This window comes from Haliotis cracherodii, unplaced genomic scaffold (assembly GCF_022045235.1).
Source record: "Haliotis cracherodii isolate W230 unplaced genomic scaffold, xgHalCrac1.p SCAF_6, whole genome shotgun sequence".
In the NCBI taxonomy this organism is placed as follows: Eukaryota; Metazoa; Mollusca; class Gastropoda; order Lepetellida; family Haliotidae; genus Haliotis; species Haliotis cracherodii.
The window spans coordinates 35,411,967-35,439,152 of NW_027266319.1; the positions used below are offsets into that span (position 1 = coordinate 35,411,967).

The following is a 27,186-nucleotide window of genomic DNA, read 5'->3' on the forward strand; positions in this document are numbered from 1 at the left end:
GGAACAGCAACTTTTGTGCATTGGATTCCTCGTGTGAAACAACATTCTTAATTATTTCTTAACAGATTCTACGGAAGGCTCAATTGGCCATACCCGTATGTCAGGGTCGGCAGAGTCGTCAACGTCAGCGGTAACTTCAACAGCCACGGACATGAAGTCAGAACAAACAATTTCTCTGGCAAGTACATCTGGCAGCTTACAAATGCCAGCATCGTCATCACTGGTGCCATCAGCAACTTGGCCGTCACTGGAGCCGTCAGCAACATCGGCACCAGAGGTGTCATCCACAACATCGTTATCAACGGTGCCATCATCAACTTGGCCGTCACTGGAGCCGTCAGAAACATCGGCACCCGAGGTGTCATCAACAACATCGTTATCACTGGTGCCATCAGCAACTTGGCCGTCACTGGAGCCGTCAGCAACATCGGCACCAGAGGTGTCATCCACAACATCGTTATCAACGGTGCCATCATCAACTTGGCCGTCACTGGAGCCGTCAGAAACATCGGCACCAGAGGTGTCATCAACAACATCGTTATCACTGGTGCCATCAGCAACTTGGCCGTCACTGGAGCCGTCAGCAACATCGGCACCAGAGGTGTCATCCACAACATCGTTATCAACGGTGCCATCATCAACTTGGCCGTCACTGGAGCCGTCAGCAACATCGACTTCAGAGGTGCCATTTACAACATCGGCATCACAGGAGACATCAGCAACATCAACATCGTTGGTGCCATCAGCAACATCAACATTGTTGGTGCCATCAGTAACGTCAATCTCATTTGTGCCATCAGCAACTTCGCCCTCACTGATGCCGTCAGCAACATCGACGTCACGGGTGCCATCAGCAACGTCAACCTTATTGGTGCCATCAACAACTTCGCCGTCAGTGGAGCCGTTAGCAACCTCGACATTATTAGTGTCATCAGCAACATCGACGTCACTGATGTCATCAGCAACATCAACGTCACTCGTGTCATCAGCAACATCGACATCATCACCAACATCGGACAGGCAGTCAGAGCAAACGTTCACAGATACAGTGCCACCTGAATCGTTAACGGAAATATATGTGACAACTTCAACACCTGCGACAACATCAATGCCACACATTACGTCTACAGCACCGTCACTGACAACAGTCAATTCAATATCAAGTTCAGTTTCACCGACAACGTCAACTGCAACGTCGCATTTATTTACTCCATCAACATCTGCATTGTCATCGCCGGTATTAACACCAACATCTACATCAATATCTTCAGTACAATCAACATCCCTACTATCATCAACATCCCAACCATCATCAACAGCATCAGTGACAACAGACTCAACATCACTACCCGCTTCCCCCATCACTCCGCCATTATCAACACACACATCAGTGCCTACATCTGTAACACCAGCATCACCATCAGATCAAACAGGTGAGTCGAGATGTATTAAATTAACACTGTGAAATATATTCTTATTTGTACAAAAAACCTCTATATCTATCTGATCTTATGGGGTGAGGTGAAATGGGGTTTAACGTCGTGTCCAAGATTATTGCACTTATATAGCGACGTGCATGCGCGCGTGTGTGTGTGTGGCTGCTTGTACTAGTCCGGACTAATGCCGATTTATAGTGCTAGCTCACTGAGATACCATGCCGCAGTTTAACATGAATACCCCACTCAGACACAGTATACTGACTCCGATTCGACCAGTCCATGTTTTAGCCCCTTAATGCCGAGCGCCAGACAGGGTAACAAAAAGTACTATCTTTTAACGTCTCTTGGTATGACGCGGTCGGGAATCGAATCCCGGACCTTCCACTCTCCGTGATCACTAGGCCACGGAGGCTGTCTCTGACATTATGAAAATGATATTCACTTCATTTAATCACTCAGTATCACAAAGGTTTTCAAGTAAGATTATGAAAATAAAATTATGAAAAAGACAAACCATTTCCAAGGCCATTGTCAATTCCGACTACATATCTGAATAAGATCAGTCAGAAAACTTAAAGTTAATTTTATCTTTTCTTGTCAATGACAAGTTTTCTTCACCTTTGACAGGAAGAGTTGGCATATTCACCCGTGACTTCCAAACCCACGAATGTGAACAGATGTTCCGCATATAAATTTTACGAAACGGATGTCTCATACATTTGAATTCAAACACGAGTTCCGTAAAATCAGTATGACCAACGAATGAGTGAGTGAGTGAGTTGGGTTTAACGCCGCTTTTAACATTATTCCAGTTATATCACGGCGTGTCAGCTTAATGTGGGAGGAAAGCCCGAAGTGATGCAGGTCTAAGACGTTTACTACTTCGGTGAAACCCACGAGCACGGGTATGGAGCTGACAAACCTAGAAACATAATTGGGGCGAACCGGGATTCGAACCCACAATCATAGGTTTCTGGCATGCGCAAGGGACGCAACTCTGCACGCAACTCGCGGCACTTTAGGCCACCCTGTGCCCCCGACCAACGAATGAATGTACTGGTACTACAATGTACAAAGGGTTCAAAGTGTCTTCATACCCGACTCCCTCACTCACCCTGGCTAGCCTAAGGGCTAGTAACAACATTATTGATCGTCAATGATGGTGCTGTATGTTTCAGGCTCGGGAGATACTGGCATCGTCGTCGGTGTATCCATCGGAGTAGTCCTTTTACTTGCTGTTGTAGTGTGTGTCCTTGTCGTCGTCAAACTCAGGTAATTAATAGTGTGTGCAGTTTACACATCTTTTACCAATATCCTAGTTCCCTACGAGAGTGGACCGCCTCCGTGGTCTAATGGTAGAGCGTCCGCCCGGAGAGCGGATGGTCCGGGGTTCGATCCCCAGCCGCGTCATACCAAAAGACGTTAAAAGATGGTACCTGTTATTACCCTGTCTGGATATCGGCATTAAAGGGCTAAAACAAGGACTGGTCGGCTCGGAGTTAGTATACTGTCCTGAGTGGGGTATTCATGTTAAACTGCGGCATGGTATCTCAGTGTGCTTGCACTATAAATCGGCATCAGTCCGGACTAGTACAAGCAGCCACACACACACACACACACACACACACACACACACACACACACACACACACACACACACACACACAAACGTGCATGCACGTCGCTATATAAGTGCAATAATCTTGGACGCGACGTTAAACCCCATTTCACCTCACCCGACGAGAGAGACAAAAGCTACCCCACCACCCAATTGATACACACATGGGTAATAACTTCCCCCGTAACCCCTAACTCGAAATTCCTCGAAAGTATTAAAAATCATTTATGTCGAGTTAGGGTCAGGGTTAGGATTCAGGTTAGGGTGCCCTAAACCAGACAAGATTTGAAGCAGGGATTTTGTTTCCAAAACATATCGTGGACTCTGTGCCGACTGTGGGGTATCCGACTTTTGTCAGTAATGTTGCCCTTACTGCTGTTAGCAATATTACGGCTTTCACAGCGACCCAGTAATCAATTGGTTTGAACCAGACAGATCAGATTCTGCTGACACAGATCCCACATGGTGTAAAGGGCAAATAGCTGCAGGAATTATATGAATGGACAACTGAAAATCAGGGCTGACTCCAGGTGTTCGTCAAAAGGGTGAAATCATGAGCAACAGACCACCCGATCCACCTGTACTGTATCTGAGTGTCACAACATACATGGCTGGGGACCACAGGGGCGGCCGGGTAGCCAAGTGGTTAAAGCGTTCGCTCGTCACGCCGAAGACCCGGGTTCGATTCCCGACATGGGTACAATGTGTGAAGCCCATTTCTGGTGTCCCCCGCCGTGATATTGCTGGAATATTGCTAAAAGCGGCGTAAAACCATACTCAGTCAGTCAGTACTGGGAACCACTTCTATCCCGGCTTCATCCGAGGTTCCATCACAGGTTTTATCAGTGGTTGTTAGAGTGCCATAAGACAGCATACAACTCACCACCAAGCGACATTGAACTTTTCTAAGCCTTTAGTTAAAAAGCATAAAAAGACGAACCATTTTGATCATACTTGAATCTGGTCTTTTCCTCGCTTTGATACTTCCCTCAGTCAATAACCTGCAAACAAGCCCTACACAGGAGGTCACGTGCTGTGATCTGTCCAATCACACACTCATCAGAAAAGGCTCCTAAGTTCTGGATACGAACGAAGCATTCGGAGCAGCATATCGGACTTCTGTATTTCGAAAATAACCATGATCAAAAAGTTTCGAACAGAGTATGACTTATGAATCTTTATTTCCTCTTCACATCATATTATATAATGAAATATGTTGTACTCTTTGTCAAGAATAGTAGATGTTTTTGAATTGCAGATTGATATCATTTAGTATAGAAATAAACCCGAGAGTTTGGGTTTGGGTTGCGATTTGAATAAGGGTTAGGGTTAGGGTTAGGGTTAGGGTTAGGGTTAGGGTTAGGGTTAGGCTCAAGGTACAAGGTTCAGGGTTCAGGGTTCAGGGTTAGGGTTATGGTTAGGGTTAGGGTTAGGGTTAGGGTTAGGTTCAGGGTTCAGGGTTCAGGGTTCAGGGTTAGGGTAACGGTTTTGACTTAGGGTTAGGGTTTGAGTACGGGTCAGGGTAAAGGTTTAAGTTAGGCTCAGGGTTCAAGATTAGGTTACATTTAGGGTTAGGTTTAATACAGTAGGATAGGTGCAACATGTACGATACAATCAGAAAGTCTTAAGAGACAATTTATCAGTAATGTTACTAAGATTACAAGAATAAATACTTGAACGCACCGTATTCGTTTCTGCCGCAGGGTGATGAAGAAGAGACCATTATACGGCCGGATGGGTGAGTGAGTTTCTGGCACACTGTTCACGTGATCCAGGTCGGTATGTAAAGTACAGGTGCACACTGACATCGCTTGTTACCTCACCACAGAACTGAGAAGACCTCCACAACCTTTTTATATTCACCTTGACATAAGTCGATGTATTTTTGTTATTAATTATTCTTCAGACGCGTAAACAATACTGATTTGTGGCGTAGACTTAACATCTGGTGAAAAGCGTCTTACACTTTTGTGAATAATTATATGATACCCGAAACAAATACATCTCCAATATACATTTCCTGTTTGATTATTTTTTAGCCACAATCAAACATGTTGTATAATTTCTTCTGACCGGTATGACGTCATCTGGTCATCTACATTGTTGCCTCCCCGTTTGTCCTCAACTTTGAGACGTAATTTGACCATTACCACACCCATACAGTGTTGTTTCTGAGTATTTAAATTACATACTTCATATAAACTCGATCAAAATAAGTCGTTGTTATAGCATCAGTTGGTAGACCAAAGCTGCATTCATCCACTGTCTTGTTTTTTAGCATTTGTAAAACTGCCATTGTCAACACCATTGTCAAGCAGACCGCCTCCGTGGTCTAATGGTAGAGCGTCCGCCCGGAGAGCGAAAGGTCCTGGGTTCGATCCCCAGCCGCGTCATACCAAAAGACGTTAAAAGGTGGTACTTGTTGTTACCCTGTCTGGCGCTCAGCATTAAGGGCTAAAACAAGGACTGGTCGGCTCGGAGTCAGTATACTGTGTCTGAGTGGGGTATTCATGTTAAACTGCGGCATGGAATCTCTGTGTGCTTGCACTATAAATCGGCATCAGTCCGGACTAGTACAAGCAGCCACACACACATACACGTACATGCACGTCGCTATATAAGTGCAATAATCTTGGACGCGACGTTAAACCCCATTTCACCTCACCTCACCATTGCCAAGCAAAATCTGTTTGTGTGTGTAGGCAGCAAGGAGATCCGAAGATCCTCCGAAACTTCCATCGAGATGACCTCAGTCAGTACTGCGGTCGACAACTATGAAAACTTTCAGCCCGGTGATATTGAAATCAGTGGATTAGCAGAGTACATCGCGAGAAAGATGCAGAACAACGAACTAGATGAAGAGTACAAGGTAAGATCTGCACTTAACTCATAGCACTTGTAAAAATTAGCTAGTGAGTGAGTTGATTTTACGCCGCTTTTAGCAATATTTCAGCAATAGTACTGCGGGGGACACCAGAAATAGACTGTGTACCCATTTGGGGACCCACCCGACCTATATAAGAGATGCAACACGATTACCATAGCAACCCATCCTCGTCCACCCAGTGTAGTATATCTCCTTTCTTTTATGAATAAATCCTTGGCCCCATTCCCGACTATTGATTCGTTTTGAGTACGATGCAAAAGACACGACGCTAAAAGTCCATTCAGGTTACACTTCAAAGCGAGTGGCTTTTGGGGAACCAACAGACAGGAGAAATAACAACAGTGACGTCACTTATTATAACTGCGAATGGGTCAAGGGAATTTGAAGCACAAGGAGATATAAACACTGGATAAACGAGGATGTTCGCGGCCAGGATGCGCTGGTCGTGGGTTCGAATCTCTGATCGCTTCGATTATGATCCTGTCGACACCTGTGAGTGAGTCTTTCACCAAGCGTGTTTCTTCCAATGTTTTTAACAGAACACAGAGACACTGTTATTTGGCTGCAATACTGTGTTGGACAAAACACTCGTCTACTCTATGGTGAAGTTCTGATGTCATTGAGCCTTTCTCCAGGTGGTTGGTTGTGTAGTGTGTGTGTTCTGCATATCATGCAGTCACGTATGTGCTGACATTTGCAGGCTTTACCATCAACCCCCATTGAAGTTACCGATGAACATGTTGGACAGCTCGCCTGTAACAAAGAAAAGAACAGATTCGCTGACATATTTGCATGTACGTAATCTGCACTAGTTGTTTACCATAATACCACTGCCTTCTTTGCCGCTTCATCTTGGATTATCCAGTTTTGTTTTATACAATTTGTATACTGAATAGTACAAGAAAAAGATATGTCCTGATGAAACTGACCGCCTCCGTGGTCTAGTGGTAGAGTGTCCGCCCGGAGAGCGGAAGGTCCGGGGTTCGATCCCCGGCCGCGTCATACCAAAAGACGTTAAAAGATGGTACTTGTTGTTACCCTGTCTGGCGCTCGGCATGAAGGGGCTAAAACAAGGACTGGTCGGCTCGGAGTGAGTATACTGTGTCTGAGTGGGGTATTCATGTTAAACTGCGGCATGGTATCTCAGTGAGCTAGCACTATAAATCGGCATTAGTCCGGACTAGTACAAGCAGCCACACACACACATACACGTGCATGCACGTTGCTATATAAGTGCAATAATCTTGGACACGACGTTAAACCCCATTTCACCTCACCTCACCTTATGAAACTGTCAATCACGAACAACGCTAATCAGATGTTTCTGTGTGTGTGTGTGCGCGTTCATAGTGCTCGCCCACAGAGATATGCCTACAGTTTAACATGAATACCCCACTCATACACAGTAGACTGACTCCGAGCCGACCAGTCATTGCATCACCTTGATGCCGAGCGCCAGGCAAGGTAAAAACAAATACCACCTTTTAATGACTTTCATGTACCCACATCGCCCTGCTGAGAAATAACAGTCATTCGGTTGTCTTCATTAATATGTGAAATAGATAATATTCATTTATACATTTACCTATCATCCAGCTCAGACCACCTCTGTTTATAACTTTTCAGAGTATCTAGTGTGTTACACCTCTCATATTATGTATCATTTCTGTGTGGGTATTTTTATGAATATCCCACTTCTTCGGTCAGTGATGTCATTATTTCCGCCAGAGTATACTGGCTTTAACTGAAACCCCTATATACAGCGTTCCTATTTCAGACGACTGTTCCCGTGTTGTGTTACAACGAGGAGATGCAACCGAAACGGACTATATCAATGCTAATTTCATAACTGTAAGTATATCAATGTTACTTTCATAGCTGTAAGTATATCAATGTTACTGTCATAGCTGTAACTATATCAATGTTACGTTCATAGCTGTAACTATATCAATGTTACTTTCATAGCTGTAAGTATATCAATGTTACTGTCATAGCTGTAACTATATCAATGTTACGTTCATAGCTGTAATTCTATCAATGTTATGTTCATAGTTGAGGGTTCCTTTACCAGGAACTCAAGGATTCCAAAGCCAACAGTTTAATGAAAGCATTTGTAACACTGCCAACAGTTTTGTAACAGCATGTATAACACTGCCAACAATTTAATTACAATCATGTTAACATTGTCAACAGTTTAATGAAAATATGTTTAACACTGCCCACAGTTTAATAACAGCTTGTTTAACACTGCCTACAGTTTAATAACAGCATGTATAACACTGCCTACATTTTAATAACATCAAGTATAACACTGCCAACAATTTAATAACAATCATGTTAACATTGTCAACAGTTTAATAACAGCATGTATAACACTGCCTACAGTTTAATAACAGCATCTATAACACTGTCACCAAAATTCCATTTGTAAATATGGGGCTTCGAGCTTTTACCCCTCAGCAAGCTGTGATGTAATTTAGATAATGTTCTAAGCGTCGTTAAACCATCGTTCAGTCATTCAACCTGAAGAACGTCCACATTTGATGAAGCTTACAACTCTAGATTACAGTTTGTAGTACAATGGGGTCACGGGTGGCCAAGTCGTCTATAGTGCCGCGATTCGCTGTGCAGAGTTGCGTCCCTTGGACACGCCAGTAACTTATGATTGTATCCCGGTTCGCCCCGATTATGTTTCTAGGTTTGTCAGCACCATACCTGTGCTCGTGGGTTTCATCGAAGAGGTCAACGTCTGAGACCTGCATCGATTCGGGCTTTTCTCTCACGTTAAGCTGACACGCCGTGATATAACTGGAATACTGTTAAAAGCGAGAGTTAAAACCACCTCACTCACTCACTCATCACAAAATGATTCACCAAATCCGATGCAGATTGTTTACATTAAATAAAACATACCAGCACAGAAAGTACATAAGGTAACAATTATTAAAAATCTTATCGACAAAACCCCGGCCATAGATCTAAGAGCTCTATTTGTCTTAAACCGTGGCATTAAGTGACGCCCATCAGAAATGAGTAGTGCACCAGCGTAAGCTTAACTGTTCAGTGATGGCTTTAAAACACGCTTTTCATATGACATAGCTAAACAGTAAAAAAAGATACCCCATCTATTTTATTAGCTAATAAAACAATTTTGTCCAAGCGTGATTTCTTTTGAATAGAAAGAACTCCATACCAGAGCTGAATGAAAAGCGTGAAAACACTTTCAACCAAACAATGCTTTAAAAGAGACAATATACTTTAAACATGACTTAATTTACGCATAAAATGTAATCTCTGTTGATATTTCGTAAATACAACTTGAATATTAACATGTTAGTTCAATTTATTTTTCCACAAATGTGCCTAAATAAGTATACGACTCAAAGCTTCAAGAACACCTGACCTGTTCAGACGACTATAGTTACTCTGTTGCAGCCAGCCTTCCAATTGTGAGTGTTCTTTAACGCGTTTTTTGTGAAATATATTCTAAGACAACATCCACAGGCTGATGATTGATGGTGACAAGTGATATGACATCCTTGTTAAGTCTACGGACTTCTTTCCTTAGTTTTCTTCACGTTTCAGCAAACACAATCAACATGTTGTATTGTTGAACGTTTCACGACTACTTAATGCGTGTAAACTATTCTTCTGTGCAGGGCTACGGGGACAAAAAGAGAGCTTACATAGCCGCACAAGGTAGGACAACACATAGTCCTCGCCACTTGAAATAGAATCACGAAACATGGCGATTATTAATTAACGAATTCGAAGAAAGCTGCATGGACCCGTGAAGATTCCGGGGTAGAATAGGTCTTCAGCAACCCATGCTTGCCGTAAAAGGTGACTGTGCTTGTTGTAAAAGGCGACTAACGGGATCGGGTGGTTAGGCTCGCTGACTTGGTTGATGCATGTTATCGATCCCAATTGCGTGGATCGATGCTCATGATATCAGTCACTGGATTGTCTGGTCTAGAGTCAATTATTTACTGACCGCCGTCATATAGCTGGAATTTTGCTGAGTGCGGCGTTAAACAACAAACAAACCAACCAACCAAAGCATGTGAAAATACTTATAAAGTGAAAAGAAGGCAAAAATAGATTCGACGGTCAGTTGACTGCGAGTGGTTATATTTGGCAGTGATCTTGGTCAATAGCACTTTAAATACGGTAATTACATGCTAGTAATGTACACACGCTGCACACGCTGTAAATATAGCCAAAACATAGTCACCTGTTACCCGGATGTTAATCACGTAAACAAAACTGAATGAGGATGTTTACCGCTAGCAAAATGGATTCCTCTTGAAAAACGCACTTGCAATGTTTGTCACTGCTTTGTGTAATATTTCTTGATGGCTTGTTTTCACTTAATAAGTATTAACACACATGCACGTATCTACAGCATCAGGTTTAATTAAATAAATGTTTTTTTTAAAAACACATTTTGCTTCTTTGGTGCAAATTTTTGCGATAGAAAAAAATATTTTGATATATTTTATTAAGAAACCAAAAATTTAAAGAAAAAACATCTGTCTTATGACAGAAAAAATAACCCTCCCCTCATTCAGTGAGCTCCTCCCGCCCAGTTTCCACCCACCCCCAGGACAAACCAGTTGGCTTCCTAGTAGATCTGACTATACCCTGTGATCCGTGAAGATCCGGGGTAGAATAGATCTTCAGCGACCTATGTTAACCGTAAAAAGCGACTATGATTGTCGTAAGAGGGGACTAACAGGATCGGGTGGTAAGGCTCGCTGACTTGGTTGATGCATGTCATCGTATCCCATAGGCGTAAGATCGATGCTGCTGATGTCAATCACTGGATTGTCTGGTCTGGTCCGATTATTTACAGACCGCCGTCTTATACCTGTAATATTGCTGAGTGTGGCGTTAGACGACAAATAAAAAAAATAAAAAAACAAACAACTTTTGATTTGGTTTGTCCAGGTCCGAACGCCCGCTCTCTGGCTGACTTCTGGCTGATGATCTGGCAACAAGACGTCCGGTGTGTTGTCATGTTGACCAATCTTCGGGAAAACAACAGAGTGAGTTGAATCCCTACACCAGACACGTACCGTAGTCGTCATGCATTATGTGCTTCTGACTTTGAAGGAATCGTGTTATCTTACAATGTTTAACACATGTTCACCACTCGTGTAGCTAATATTACCTGGACGTTCGTCCTATACCCGTTATTTTGTTCTAAAGTGCAGGGTGAAAGAGGTGGTGAGGTGAGGTGAAATGGGGTTTAACGTCGCGTCCAAGATAATGGCACTTATATAGCGACGGGCATGTACGTGTGTGTGTTTGTGTGGCTGCTTGTACTAGTCCGGACTGATGCCGATTTATAGTGCTAGCTCACTGAGATACCATGCCGCAGTTTAACATGAATACCTCACTCAGACACAGTTTACTGACTCCGAGCCGACCAGTGCTTGTTTTAGCCCCTTAATGCTGAGCTAGACAGGGTAACAACAAGTACAATCTTTTAACGTCTTTTGGTATGACGCGGTCGGGGATCAAACCCCGGACCTTCCGCTCTCCGGGCGGACGCTCTACCATTAGACCACGGAGGCGGCCCTCAGAGTGCAAGTAGGTACACACCTGTGTTTAGTGGTGGATAAAATGAAACAAACAAGAAATGGTTATTCGAAGGCGATGCATCATATATAGTTATGTTTTGGACCGTTAGACTGAAGTTTTTCGGCGACTGTTACCTTTGTAATGTTTTGGTCACATCCAATTTTCTTACTTTTCCCCGCATTTTATTTGCCAAAGTGCCTTGACACTTGTTTCCAATCAGCTCACCTCATGCTCACTTGTATCGATAACAGCATTTGGAGAAATCCATATTGGAACCGTATAAAATAGTATCACTAGTTCACGTGACTATCACATGATATAACCCGAAACTGGTTGCATTCGTTACCCTAATATAATTGAAAGTTGAAATTAAATTGTATAGCCAGTTTCTATTGACTTTAATAAACATCTCTTCTAAAGGATTACGGGACTTTGAAGACAGAGGACTTGCTATGAAGTATTCAGGAAACAACGCGATTCGTTTTATGTGTTCTACTTGTGTCCTATCAGTATAGGACATGAGTAAAAAAAAATGTATGTACCACAAGTGAGTTGTAGATGTCCTAAACATCTTGTTACTTTCTCTTTCCAGAGAAAGTGTGAAAAGTACTGGCCAGATGAGGGGTCACGTGACAGTTACGGTGACGTCGATGTGTCCTGCACCCATGAGGATGTGACGTCCACGTACGTGGTCCGAGTGCTTCAGGCTGGTCATCACACGGTAACACACATACGACCTTTGCTTATGTGAGTGAGTGAGTGAGTGAGTGAGTGAGTGAGTGAGTGTTTTCTGTTTAACGCTTCAGTCAGCAATATTCCAGCTATGTCATTGCGTGTTGTCATGATCGCGTCTGGGCAAAGGAAAACAGAGGTTGATGGATTGAGCAGCGGCCATGTTATCAGGTTACCATGACAATCAGTCAGTACCCGTTTTAAAAGCAAACGATCTCTATGCAATAGTTCCATTCTGTAAGTACTTCAATGGGCTACCGATAGTCAGACGTAGGACTATACTCGCTTTGAGGGGCCAGCAGACATATTGTAACCATCGGATTTTCATTAGTCGGCAGTTACGACAAACATGTGGTGTCGGAGACCTGATCTACAATACCCGGTGGAATATTGGTTAGTTCGTGGGTAAACCTATAACAGTTTATCATATTATTTTTCCATTTTTCCTATATTTTACATGTACACTTCTAGAAGACCACAGAGACTCGTCGAATTGTCCAGTATCATTTTACAACATGGCCAGACCATGGCGTTCCGTCAGCGCCCTCTCTCGTCGAGTTTTGGCAACAGGTGAAGGAACACAAGTCCACCATCAGACCCCTAGTCGTGCACTGCAGGTAGGATACACGCTTTACCCTAATACGTGGAGATACTTCTGTGTTAGGAGATAGGTTACTGGGTTAATATGTACACATGAACATTAATCAAGCACCATCTACTTTTTCGGATATGTGCTACATTAAACATGACTATTGTAATTCAGTGTTGGAAATATGACAGAAGTGTAGCAAAGTAACAAACAGAATGCCCGGCACTACCATTACACAAATCCCGAGGCGGACACTAGCAGCCCAATGGGTTGATTGGCGTTGATTGGCGTTATGCGAAGACGTCTCAAAACGTTCATGTCAACAACGCTGTAAGTATCAGCACCCAGCTCACACCCATCTTCCCGCGGCAAGTGAGTTAACTGACTATAAAAGTCCAGTTTCCACCCTTGCCGAACTAGGCTGGGATTCCTGGGCTCGATCGTAGCGCTACCAGTGGCTATTACGAGTTATGTCCTTTCTATGCCTCTCCTACTGACCAATCAGATTCAACCTCTCGTATCACTTGCATTTGCTTCAAACAAAACGGTGGCGCCCAAGTCAAGACGATCTGATCGATAATCAAGATCTTTATTGTGATATAACGAGTCTTACATCGCGAAGTGCATCAAATCATGTGAGCACCTTGATCAAAAACATGAAAAGATTTAGAAAATATCTGTTGATAACGAGCTAGCGGTGCACATGCTTTGCAAATCCTGCAGTCGACCGAAATCTGCATGACACTTTACGAACCGGATTTCGATTTCGGTGCGCGATTTTGATTGGTCTATGCATAGACTCGTTAGTCCAGCCAAAATGTAACTCCATAATACCAGCCTAGTTCGGCAAGGGTGGAAACTGGACTTTTATAGTCACTTAACTCTCTTGGCTCGGGAAGATGGCTCACAACACGAATCGGAATGTTAATTAAACAGTAACAAACGATTATTGTCAGCCCAGTCACACTGACTCTGCAATCAGTTCTGGAGCTGTATCCACCCCTCTCAAGGAGGACATTCTCGAGGTGTCGCCTCAAACTGCTGATCAGACGTCTGGTTTTCAACATTTGAATCCTCTGCCATTCCTGGTGCAGTGCCTGGGTCAGTTCATTTAGGGTTTGAACTGGGGGTGTCTTGCTCTTGCTTGGCGGCCAAGATAATCCCAAAGGTATTCAGTTGGGTTCAGATCGATATCAGGGTTTGTCAATATTTTTCAGAACTGGATGTTGAATCAGGTGATGCTTAATTAGATGGTGCATATCAGTAGGCGTCGCCTCATTGGACATATTCTGTCATCGACATAGATTTGTTGAAGAAACGTATTTGTGTAAAGAGGACGCCAGGCATACGTGGGATGATCCCAAGATGTGTGACTGCTGGTGCAAGCAGAGCAAGGGGGCGCTACTCTCACCCTGCAAAGCTTGAACCTTGGGCCGCATTCATATTCTTCCCAACAGTAAACGAATCTTTTGACGACGTGTTGGCTTTCGTGTACAAAGTACAAATCAGGCGAAGTTAAGCAACGTAGTCGCGGAGAGTTGTGGATGGGTGACCGTATTTGGCAAGCTTGGAGTTGGTAGGGCGTCGGTCCTGCCCCACACTAAAACACATGACACACGTGGCGTCTCGAATTTGTTCGAAATATGCCTCTGTTCATCCAGCAGTGAATGGGTACCCGGTAGAATGAGATGGTAATGTGTCTGTTAACTTCTTCTGCTCATAAGGCAGTTTGGGTTGTATACTCTCCAGGGAGTTGAGAATGAAATTCCAGTGCACCTTGACCGGGATAGCAACGCAGCGCTTTGGGTATGCTTCAGGGTGTGGATATAGAGGATTAACCACTGTGTTCAGTTGTTACGGAAAAATCTACACACGAGTGATTAATCTGTCACGATTAGAACGAGGCTTTGATTAATCTGCCACAATTAGAACTCGGCAAAGCCTCGTTCTAATCGTGACAGATTAATCACTCGTGTGTAGATTTTTCGGTAACAACTGAACACAGTGGTTAATCCTTTTTCTCCCATAACAATACGCCATAAAAAGTCGACCTCGTAGTTGAAGATTTCCCGTGTTTAGTAACCACTCGGGATTCCCCCCAGCCTCGTTTTCGAATATGCTCACTAAGACAACTGCACCATAAACAGGTAAAAAGGATCTAGCGAAGACAACTCACACGAGTTTTCCGTGACAGGCAAGCATAGCATTCATGTTATGTTTTTTGTTAACTATTAAAAGCTGATGGGAGTAACGTTTTGAGAATTAGTAATGTGATTTGATATTTGTTAATGGTTTTGGATTACTCGGCCCATATCTTTATTTGCATTCGTCTCGCCGTGACTATCATTCTCAATGCGCAACACTAAATAGGCCCACATTTTAGTGTATGTAAATACGTTATTCGTTTATTTGTTCGCTAGAAACAAATTTTATAAACCCAATTAAGAGGAAATTAAATATTGTCTTGTATATTGTGAAATATTGTTAACGAAAAACAAGGGCCCAAAGGAACTGTCAGCAGGATTGATCAGGCAAGATTCTATAAATACCAACTCAGGCAACTGATCAACTGATTACATCTTCTCAAATCCATCAATGCATTGTAATATTTTTAGATGAAATTTCCTCTTTAAAACTAATTTTACAGTGAATAATTTAATATGTAAAATGATGATTATTTCATGTCATCTTTTTTTTTCTTTTTCTTTTTTCCTGAACATGGTGAGCACGTGTTTTTATTATATATAAAAACCTTATTCAGTGGACAATTTCTCTTTTGAACATACTATTTAACATCATGACAACAAAAATGTTTCTAAATGAGTCATCTAATTTCCCCATATTTGTGAATAACAAGAAACAATGTGAATTTGACAAGCACAATACTTTATTGTGTGTGAAACATAAATACATAAGATATATGTAAACAATAAATTACCATTTCCGTAGTTCTACAAATATTTGCATTTTAATACCCATAGCAATTTCACATTGCTATTTTACTGCAACAGTTACCTCCAAACTTTATTCTTTTGTTATTTTATCAGATTAGAAGTTAAGACTTACTGATAATAGGTAATTTAAAATTAACATTTTCTTCTTTTTAATCTTCATGAAAACAAGACATAATAATAAATATGTATTTTAGTGACCTGTTCATATGTGATTTTTTTGGTAAAAAGTATTAAGATTGAAATTAGACATTGCTAATGTAAAGAAATGAGGTTTATGGTAAAATGTTATAGGAGGACCTCTTGTTGGTCACTTCATCACCCATAAATTTGAGTTTTTCTTTATTTACCATGTTCTGAAAATTTACACATTAGAATAATTTAAGGTCTCTGATCAAAAAAGCGATACAGCTTTCCACTCCCAGGCAGCCAATTAGATTATGTGAAATAAATAAACCATGGGAGAATAATAAATAAAAATATTTTATTATTTTGTCATATGTCCAGTTTATCATCCCAAGAAATGCTAAATACTTATCATTAAAATTAAGCTAGCTATGCATATTGGGGCTCTTTATCTGCTATGATAATATAACAATTGCATTATTCAAGAAGTGTTTTTTTCAGTAATCATGGTAAATAATACATCTTTGGTTTAAAGAATATACTTGAGACAAACCTAAATCTACATGTCTTAATACTCTGTATTGTCTGTTAATTCTGAAAATGATTAACTGTAATATTGAGTTTCTACCTAAAACTAATAATATAAAATTAATTTCTAGATTATTTCATCCTAGCAGGTGTGGGTTCGAATCCCGCACGGGACTCAACCCAAAAAAGTACTAGAATCTGTACTTTACTAAGAAAGTGTTATCCCAAATATAACATTAGTTACACTATTTATACACAATATATTTTAAGATGTATACATGTACATCATTGTTGCAAAAAAAAAAAAAATTTAAAAGAATATATACATAATAAGGTTGATTGGTGCCCACCATCTTTATCTTCATTTTGTCTGCTCCCTATAATAAATCAAAATAGTTAAGAAAAAATATAAAGACATATATTACCTTCTGGAGTTTATTTAGATTTAGGTATGACTTTATACATTCAAGTTTAAACGGGGTAATGTTGTTTTTGTCATATTAACGTGTTTCTTAATTTCCTGAGATAGTATGTTTAAATAATTGAAGTCTTCATGTTTAAAAATTACCAAATAATTAAAGGCCAAAATCAGTATCTCGCTTTGGTTACCGTCTGCAACTAAATCTGGTACGTTGGGAAGCCGAAATTCTCTGATATATCTCCACATATCACACCCCTTCTTCCCCCACAAATTTTCTCTCATTCACCAACTTTCGGCAATGGAAAAATTGTTTTACTACGGTAATGTTTTGCCAGCTGGGGATTTCCTGTACTGGACGACCTCGGGTATCCCCGATCCGAAAATAGTGCCGTCAATTATTTTTAGCCAGCCAATCAAAACGCGATGACACACTCTCCACTCTCAGCCAGCCAATCACATTGGGTGAAAAAAACCCAAAACACTGCGAATAAACCACTGCTGGCGATTGAAGATCAAGCCCTGTTATGGGAGAAATGACACGTAATACATTTTCACATGATCATTTTTAATAATATAGAAGAGGGACTCTTTCCACAAAGGGCGGTACGACTGCCGAACTCTATGTTTAAGTGTGGAAGTGGAGACAGTCGCTGCTCTGTGATCTCTCAATGAAACGGGGCGGTCGGGTAGCCAAGTGGTTAAAGCGTTCGCTCGTCACACCGAAGACCCGGGTTCGATTCCCGACATGGGTACAATGTGTGAAGCCCATTATTGGTGTGCCCCCCGCCGTGACATTGCTGGAATATTGCTAAAAGCGGCGTAAAACCATACTCACTCACACTCTCAGTGAAACAGGGGTCTGTAAGATTTTAACTACAACTTAACAGCAGCAGAGGTTAGATTGCGCAATGGAAAGGCCAAGTAAGGGTACGTCACAGACAGGTGCGTGTCATGACGTCACATTGTATGACATCACGTAAATGTATATACAGTTAACTACGGTTATAACGATCTAAAAGGGACTACTAATTTTAGTTCGTTATAACCGCAATTCGTTATAAGCATATACACAGCATATAGTCGGGACTAAAAAGTTAGTTCGTTATATCCGTTAGTTCGTTATAAGCGTGTTCGTTATAACCGTAGTTTACTATATGTGTGTTCGCTACAGCGCCGGTGTGGGCAGGACAGGCACCTTCATCGGCCTTGACGCACTGATGGAGAGATGCAAGGTCGAGAGCACCGTCAACGTCTTCAGGCGCGTCAGTTCCATGAGAGGCGAGAGGATGAGCACGGTGCAGACCCGGGTAACTATGTCCCATTCAGTCGATAGACTAAAGTTGACTAAAGTTGACTAAAGTGCCGACACGATCGCATAAACTTCCTTGTTAAGAACGACAACGAAATAATGAAATTCTCGTATAGTAAATTTCGTTGCATAAACATTAATGCTACAGATACAGCGTGAAGAGAATTTCATCATTTTAAAATTGAACTTTAATTTATGGAATATAATGGTCACTAAGACTTTTCTTGTCGCGTCCGTCGTATGTCCATCATTCTCGTGCTCAAGTGCTTCGCCAAATGCCGAACTGTGAAACACCTCCGCTCCAGTGTCACACCTATTTCACGATAGGCCTCGCTCCTCCCATATCGTGTTGACAGTGCTTCTTATCCTGTTAAAATGGCGTTGGCGTTGACACACACGACGACACCCGAGAGATCGTAAATTGATCACTTTGCCGTACATAAAATCCCAAATATATAACATTGCATATAGTGTGATGTGCTGCACGTGCATTTCATTCAAAGTGTGATCTTTGGCTGTGATCTAAATAAAAGTGTACATAATCTGGAATGAATTTCTTCGCTAAGCCTGGCTTCGAAAGTACCATGGCGGCTATTTTCGGACAATGTGCTGTCAGATGTGTTCTGTCCAATATTTCACTGAGTGGAACAGTGTTTGTAACTATTATTCGTATTTCATGGACATACAACAATTACTACAATTATAGAATGTCTTGTCGAATACCTGTTTCGAATCCCATATGGGTACCCTCGTTGAAATCCGGGGGCACGGGTGGCCCAGTCGTCTAAGGCGCCGCGGTTCGCTGTGCAGAGTTACGTCCCTTGGGCACGCCAGAAACCTATGATTATGGGTTCGAATCCCGGTTCGCCCCGATTATGTTTCTATGTTTGTCAGCACCATACTCGTGCTCGTGGGTTTCACCGAAGTGGTAAACGTCTGAGACCTGCATCACTTTGAGCTTTCCTCTGTCATTAAGCTGACACGCCGCGATATAACTGTAATAGTGTTAAAAGCGGCGTTAAACCCAACTCACTCACTCACTCACTCGTTGAAATCCATATTGCTAAAAGTGTCGCAAAGGCATATTTCTCACTCACTGACTCTATTATCTGTTGCCCATAGCGTCAGTACACCTTCCTCCATCTGGTGCTGCTAGAAGCTCTCTACAGCGAAGGTACACATCGGCTCTGTGAGGAGCTTGTTGCTGGGACACGCTGTGAGGAGGATCACATCTATAAGGAATTTCAGGTATAATATTTGGTTGGTACGTATATATGTTACCGATATAATTATTGATCATTACAATCACGGGGACAAGCATACTAGTCATACTCGGGACAAAACGGGACTCGACTCATCACGGGTGTTGCTGCTCAATCTTGTGACAATTTGATGACGTCACGTATTCACTGGGGCATGACATCTCAGAACGCATTTGTAATAATATTTTCCTGATCCATGTTTGTGTCAAAATCTGTAATTTTTTCATGAAATATAGGAAGCTTTGTTCACTTGGAACGCCTGTATGTCACATGACACTGGCGCTGCAAGTCGCCGTTGAGAGCTGCGTCTCTTGTGTGTACCAGAAACCTATGATAGTCGCTTCGAATTATGTTTCTAGGTTTGTAAGCACGTTCTCTTTGGTTAGCCGAATGTTTAAATCGCTCACCCGTCACGCCGACGACCCGGGTTCGAAATCCGACATGGGTTCAATGTGTGAAGCCCATTTCTGGTGTCCCCGCTCTGTTATTGCTAGAACCGCCTCCGTGGTCTAGAGGGAGAGCGTCCGCTCGTAGAACGAAAGGTACCCTGTCTGGCGTTCGGCATTAAGGGGCTAAAACAAGCACTGGTCGGCTCGGAGTCAGTATACTGTGTCTGAGTGGAGTATTCATGTTAAACTGCGGCATGGTATCTCAGTGAGCTAGCACTATAAATCCGGCATCAGTCCGGACTAGTTCAAGCAGCTACACACACGTGCAATATATAAGTGCATTAATCTTGGACGCGACGTTAAACCCAATTTCACCTCACCTCTGATATCGCTAGAATATTGCTAAAAGCGGCGTAAAACCAAACTCACTCACTCACTGGTGTCAGCAAAGTAGCAAACATATGCATCGCGTGGGCTTACTGCACCCATCAAGCTGATAGACCATTATTACAAAGATATACCCTTCACCCACCCCTGTATAACGCCCTCACTACACCACTGCTCTGTGATCCCACTGTTGTAGATGCTCCAGGAACTCAGAAATCTCAACAGGAATCTTGCTGCACCAAATCATGCAGGTAAACCATTCTCCATAATTAAATTAATACATTTTATTATAGATTTATTAAGATCTATATTTTCTAGTGAACAGAGTGTCTGCACGTCATACCAAAAGACGTTAAAAGATGGTACCTGTTTTTTACCCGACCTGGCGCTCAATAGTAATGGCATTAAACAAGGACTACTCGGATCAAAGTCCACCTGGGTATCAGTTTTAAATTGCGGCCTGGTATATCAGTGCAGTATTCTTTAACGCAACGTTACACTCCAATTCGACTCTCTCAAGGGATATAACACTCCAATGCATACTGTATCTGATAGAGTTACCTCTCCATATTATCTGAACCCAGTGTGACGACAGACCGCATAACATCAGACAGGTGTATCGAAAAGAGGACATCTGACATTTTTCTTGCCAAATAACACAAATAGTTTATATTCCTGAAAGGATCTAATTTGTCAGGTCACTTGATGAGATAAACATGTTATTGACAAGATGGGTTTCAAATAATAATATTGAACAACAATGAATGTCCACCGCAGGGCGCAGTTCAAACGTTCGATGTCTTTAGGGGTTGGAGGGTTGGCAATATTTCCAAGGCAAAATCAACTGCCGTGGTTTTTACAGTTTTTACAGTACCTAAGACAGCCCCGAATCATTTATGCTATGATGCAATGATTTCTTTGTTTTTGTTCCTGTAACGTAAAATCTCTTTGAGGATATCCACGGTTCCACAGTTAGGTTTGAGGTATATCTAAAAACTTTTTTTATCCGACATGGATCGTCTGAACTGCTCCCCAAGTCTGTTAGCAGTCTCTTTTCTATGCATATGTGTGGCGTTAAGCATCATCTGTCTTCACACCAAGGTCATATCGCCTTGTGTCAATGTTTCAGAAGGTGACGATGTTTCCAACATCCCGGTAAGTGAACCTAAAGTTTCACCATCGATATCACGAACGCGTGTATGAAGTGTTTGGTGTGTAAACGTTGCATACACAAATTCATCATTGCGGTCGGTCACATGAACGATCGTTGGGTTTAATGTACATAGAACAGTATTTCAGCCTCATCACGACATGCATGGGAGGCAATCTGAAGTGATGCAGATCGTATACCGTTACCACTTTGGCGAAACCAAAGACCTCGGGTATGGTTCTGACAGTCAAAATGTTCATAATCAGGTCGAATCTGGGATTCGAACACAAATAAGAGGATCATGGTATGCCTGAGAGACGAAACTTCTGTAGTCCCTGCACATAGATTCCTTCTGTGACATAGTAATGGTATGTCATCGTTCCCTACTGATCTATAAGCGCTACGACTATCTTATCAACCTAACCTTAATGACAGTCGAGTGGATTGGAGTTAGCAGGTGAATGAACTGTTTAGACCGCGTGCTATAAACAACGACCAACTAAAGCTAGACCACTTCACCGGGGATCATGGGGCTTGTGGTTTGATTCTGATCCATAAAAGTTGAACCAGGAGGTTTCTTTTGAAACAGTTCCTCACAGAAAGAGGGTTGAAAACGCAAACATATCCTGTGTGTGATCGTGACTGCTTTGAAAGCTATGATATGGTGCAGATACAGTTTAATACCACCTAATTGAAAGTAAAGTCACATGTCAACAAGAGCTGACTTATACGAGCACAACAATACAGCCTTAACCCCCTGGATGCCACAGGGACATAAAAAGCTTCTAAATAAAAAAAACTACAACTACAAACAATTACAACATAATCCAGTTTGGATCTGCACAATAGTAGGGGGTCCATTTGATATTTCGCTGAGTGTGTGTGTGCGTGCGTGCGTGCGTGCGTGCGTGCGTGCGTGCGTGCGTGCGTGCTAGGAGGTGCTTGGGTTTTTATGAAAATAATAGATAATCCCCGATAAATTGTTGAAAGAGGTTATTATGCTTCCGAATGTTGAAAATTGAAATTTTCCTGCTACAAAACCTACATTGTCGGTAGGTTTTTTCTGACATACACATTCAGGCTCACAGTTGCCTTGCCTCAAATTATTTGATGGGTATTTTTTTGAACGGGCATAGATTTGACAATAATGTACTTGAGTTCTCAATTAATATATACAACGTTAGTGTGCATAACGGTTATGGGTAATTATAAGTAACCGCAAACAAATAACGATATTGTCAGAGAACAATATATTGATGTCCATGAAACATGAAATATCATGACAATGTCCCCTGTAAACGTCATCTCTGGCTGAAAGTGGCGGGGGGTCAATTGTCAGTTCACAAGTCAGTATCGGGTTTGACCACCATTGGCAGTAACACAAACTTGACAACCTTCCCTCATTGATGACACAGGAAGGTCGAGGGAGGCTTGTTGGGTGTTGTTCTAGGCCTGTAGCAGCTGGACCAACGTCAGCTGTTGGTTTGGAAGTCGGCGTTAATGACGTGTCATTTCATCCCACACATATTCGATGGCCGACAGATCTGGAGAACAGCTAAAGAAGTGTAGGAATGTTCTATCGTTCAATATAGTCTCTGACCACACGTGCAACGTGAAAGCGTGCATATTCGCTGTAATGTGATGTGACATCCATGGTTCTTGAGGGACGTGAGGACGAATAACTTCGTCACGGTAGCGTACACGTATCAAACTGTCATCCCAGCAGCGAATGCAGAACGCTGAACAACACACGCGTCAGCGTAACGTTCGACGTCGATAAATACGCTGACGGTCATTTCTGTTGTCCCGATGAAACCTTGGTCCACTTGCACAAAGCGATCTTAGCGCTAAGATTATCGTAACTCTCATACTTTAACATAGGCTTAGAGCGAAGATCGCTTTGTGCAAGTGGGCCTTGGACTCATCTGTAAAGAAAACTAACCCCCCAGTCCTGTAAACCGAACCGATGGTATTTTGAACATGCGTGGCGTGCGGTTTGATGACGTGGCAACATATTGAACGTACAGCTAGACGTTTTGCTCCACTCGTAATCGACTCCTCACAGGCCCATGCTAGCCGTAAATGGCGACATTGCTTGTCGTAAGAGGCGACGAACGGGATCGGGTGATCAGGCTGGGTGACTTGGTTGATGCATGTCATCGAGTCCCAATTGCGTGGATCGATGCTCAAGATGTCAATCACTGGATTGTCTGGTCCAGACTCGATTATTGACAGACCGTCATATAGCTGGAATATTGTTGGCGTTAAATAACAAACAATCAAGCATAGTCACCTCAAGCATGGGTTGCTGAAGACCTATTCTACCCCGAATCTTCACGGGTAACATTCAGTTACAGACATGCACGTGCCATCACGTGCTTATAACGGGGAATCATGACAAAGTGTTTGTGCAAATGATTATTATGCATGATTCTGAAACATCCACAGTGATTAATTATATTTCAATGTGAATTGTTCTGGTGCACAGGATCTTTTTCTGGGCTAGGTTTATATTTTACGAGCGCATCTCGAGATGTATGTATTCCTTATTCCTTAATGACTGTACCACTACACAATGCGATCGTCATGTGGCTAGAATATTGGTGACCGCGCTACTAAACAACAAACACAGATCACACGTTATATTAACCTTAAAACTTGTCGAATGGTTTAGTTAAGATTGTTCGCTTGTATCCAGTGTCCTAAGATCTCAGACCGCCTCCGTAGTCTATAGGTAGAGCGGAGAACGGAAGGTCTGTGGTTCGAGCATCTTGCAGCGTCCTATCAAAATACATTAAAATATGGTACTTGTTGTTACCCTGCCTGCCGCTCTGCACGAGGAGATAAAGCACGGACTGGCTGGCTCGGATTCAGTATGATGTGTCTGACTGGGGTATTCACCGTAACGGCATGGTATCTCATGATGAGTGGGCTAGCACTATAAGACCAGAAACAGTATTAAAATCAGCCACACACACACATTACCTGCTTGCAAGTACACCTAATTTAATAATCTTGAACGTGACGTAAACCCCATTTCACCTCACCATCTCTTGTGTTCTCATTGATAACACTTATTTACATGTTTAAGTCCTATACAAGTGACGTGGAGTTCCTCTTGACGTCATCATCACAGCCAGCCACCGCAGCCAATCATCTATGGTCAATGGTGGACCATTACAAGGCAACGATCATATTAGCAATTTGTGATGAGGTAAGTGCACATATTACTGAGTGCGGCGTTAAACAACAAAACAACAACAAAAACACAAACAAATAAACAAACAAACCATCTACCGCTACTTCCACCAATACTACAACATCCACCTCCCCTTTTCGTTTCACGTGGTCTACATGTTTCAGGTCGCTACTGGAATAATTCCAAGCCCTATCGGTGAGTCGCTGTTGGATGACAGTCTGCTGCTGACGCTGAAGTCCTCCAGCTTCATCTCAGAGCACGTGCGGGAGACTGAGATAGTCGCGGAGCCCGATGATGACACGGTCAGTGTTCTTTGCCTTAGTGAGTGAGTTGGGTTTAACGCCGCTTTTAACAGTATTACAGTTATATCACGGCGTGTCAGCTTAATGTGGGAGGAAAGCCCGAAGTGATGCAGGTCTCAGACGTTTACAACTTCGATGAAACCCACGAGCACGGGTATGGTGCTGACGAACCTAGAAACATAATCGGGGCGAACCGGGATTTAAACGCACAATCATAGGTTCCTGGCGTGCCCAAGGAACGCAACTCTGCACAGCGAGTCGCGGCGCCTTAGACGACTGGGCCACCCGTGCCCCCGTTCTTTGCCTGAACATATAGGTGAAGAGGGGTTCCCACTACCCCGGTATTGTCCCCAGCAGAACAGGTTCCCAGTACAGTTGGGTAAAATGGGATCCTTGTACCCCATTTGTCCCGAGTACCCAATTTGTCCTAAGTACCACGTGAAATGGCTCAAAGAGTGCCATCGTACCCTAACACCATAGATCGATGTTCTACTGCCAAGCACCATATGCGTGCCTTGTCCATTTGTTCTCTATGTTCCATAATATTGCAAAAGTAAATATGCAGTCGATTGTCCAGTTTGTGTATTTTAGTCAAATGTAGCGCACATTAAGTCCCTATTCACCTCACTGTTTCTCCCACGCACAGTGACCGATGTGAAGACATGATAACATATTTGTGTTTTGTACACAGCACTCCGAGGACGTAGCAAAGCCGTGGAAGGTGACGCTGCTCTCAACGCCGTCAGTGACGGCCTCAGTCAGCGAAGTCATCACCCTGGTGGAGCTTTTGGAGAACACCCGGCATCTGGCTACAGAGAGTATTGTTGTATACAGCTGGTACGTTACCTGTACTCGCATTGATGTTGTATACAGCTGGTACGTTAAATGTTCTCACATTGATGTTGTATACAGCTGGTACGTGACCTGTACTCGCATTGATGTTGTATACAGCTGGTACGTTACCTGTACTCGCATTGATGTTGTATACAGCTGGTACGTTAAATGTTCTCACATTGATGTTGTATACAGCTGGTACGTGACCTGTTCTCACATCGATGTGGTATACTGGTAGTAAGTTACCTGTATTCACATTGTTGTATACCGCTGGTACGTTACCTGTATTTTCATTGTTGTATACAGCTGGTACGTTACCTGTATTCATATTGTTGAATACAGCAGGTACGTTACGTGTATTCACATTGTTTAATACAGCTTGTACGTTACCTGGACTCGCATTGTTGTTGTATACAGCTGGTATGTTACCTGTATTCATATTGTTGAATACAGCTGGTACGTTACCTGTATTCATATTGTTGAATACAGCTGGTACGTTACCTGTATTCACATTGTTGTATACAGCGGGTACGTTACGTGTATTCACATTGTTGTATACAGCTGGTACGTTACCTGTATTAACATTGTTGTATACAGCTCGTATGTAACCTGTATTGATATTGTTGAATACAGCTGGTACGTTACCTGTATTCACATTGTTGTATACAGCTCGTATGTTACGTTACGTGTATTCATTGCTGTATACAGCTGGTACGTTACCTGTATTCACTTTGTTGTATACAGCTGGTATGTTACCTGTATTCATATTGTTGAATACAGCTGGTATGTTACCTGTATTCACATTGTTGTATACAGGTGGTATGTTACCTGTATTCACATTGTTGTATACAGCTGGTATGTTACCTGTATTCACATTGCTGTATTCAGCTGGTATGTTACCTGTATTCATATTGTTGTATACCGCTGGTACGTTACCTGTATTCACATTGACGTTGTATACAGCTGGTACGTTACCTGTATTCACATTGATGTTGTATACAGCTGGTTCGTTACCTGTATTCACTTTGTTGTATACAGCTGGTATGTTACCTGTATTCATATTGTTGAATACAGCTGGTACGTTACGTGTATTCAAATTGTTGTATATCGCTGGTACGGTACCTGTATTCACATTGTTGTTGTATACAGCTGGTACGTGACGTGTATTCACATTGATGTTGTATACAGCTGGTACGTTACCTGTATTAATATTGTTGTATACAGCTGGTACGTTACCTGTATTCACACTGTTGTATACAGCTGGTATGTTACCTCTACTGCTTGCACTGCACTAAGAGAAATGTAAACCACAGCTGTGGGTGATGAGATTATAATAAGATACAAGCCGGTTTTTCTTCTCTTTCCTCAGCCCCGACAGCCACCCCGCAACGTTGTTGTGCATCATCTGGAACATCATCCAACGACTTCAGCGACACCCGGGCGTGGACATATTCCTCATCGTGAGGGAGATGCAATC

At 42.4% G+C, this 27,186-nt stretch overlaps 1 protein-coding gene across 1 annotated transcript in view; it reads left to right on the plus strand.

The window, feature by feature from the left end:
• The window catches only part of LOC139445234 (receptor-type tyrosine-protein phosphatase alpha-like), a 42,004-nt gene that overhangs the window by 12,963 nt on the left and 1,855 nt on the right, over positions 1 to 27,186 (plus strand). The window contains exons 4-22 of the mRNA XM_071226373.1: positions 66 to 1,433; positions 2,618 to 2,711; positions 4,761 to 4,795; positions 5,293 to 5,295; positions 5,760 to 5,926; positions 6,645 to 6,738; positions 7,722 to 7,795; positions 9,604 to 9,643; positions 10,895 to 10,992; positions 12,123 to 12,251; positions 12,734 to 12,879; positions 18,049 to 18,184; positions 19,309 to 19,434; positions 20,421 to 20,475; positions 21,354 to 21,379; positions 24,466 to 24,588; positions 24,738 to 24,875; positions 25,567 to 25,712; positions 27,079 to 27,186. The exon at positions 27,079 to 27,186 is cut by the window's right edge and continues 28 nt beyond it. Coding sequence (XP_071082474.1) covers positions 66 to 1,433; positions 2,618 to 2,711; positions 4,761 to 4,795; positions 5,293 to 5,295; positions 5,760 to 5,926; positions 6,645 to 6,738; positions 7,722 to 7,795; positions 9,604 to 9,643; positions 10,895 to 10,992; positions 12,123 to 12,251; positions 12,734 to 12,879; positions 18,049 to 18,184; positions 19,309 to 19,434; positions 20,421 to 20,475; positions 21,354 to 21,379; positions 24,466 to 24,588; positions 24,738 to 24,875; positions 25,567 to 25,712; positions 27,079 to 27,186 — 3,106 coding nt within the window. The remainder of the gene's footprint in view (positions 1 to 65; positions 1,434 to 2,617; positions 2,712 to 4,760; positions 4,796 to 5,292; positions 5,296 to 5,759; positions 5,927 to 6,644; positions 6,739 to 7,721; positions 7,796 to 9,603; positions 9,644 to 10,894; positions 10,993 to 12,122; positions 12,252 to 12,733; positions 12,880 to 18,048; positions 18,185 to 19,308; positions 19,435 to 20,420; positions 20,476 to 21,353; positions 21,380 to 24,465; positions 24,589 to 24,737; positions 24,876 to 25,566; positions 25,713 to 27,078) is intronic.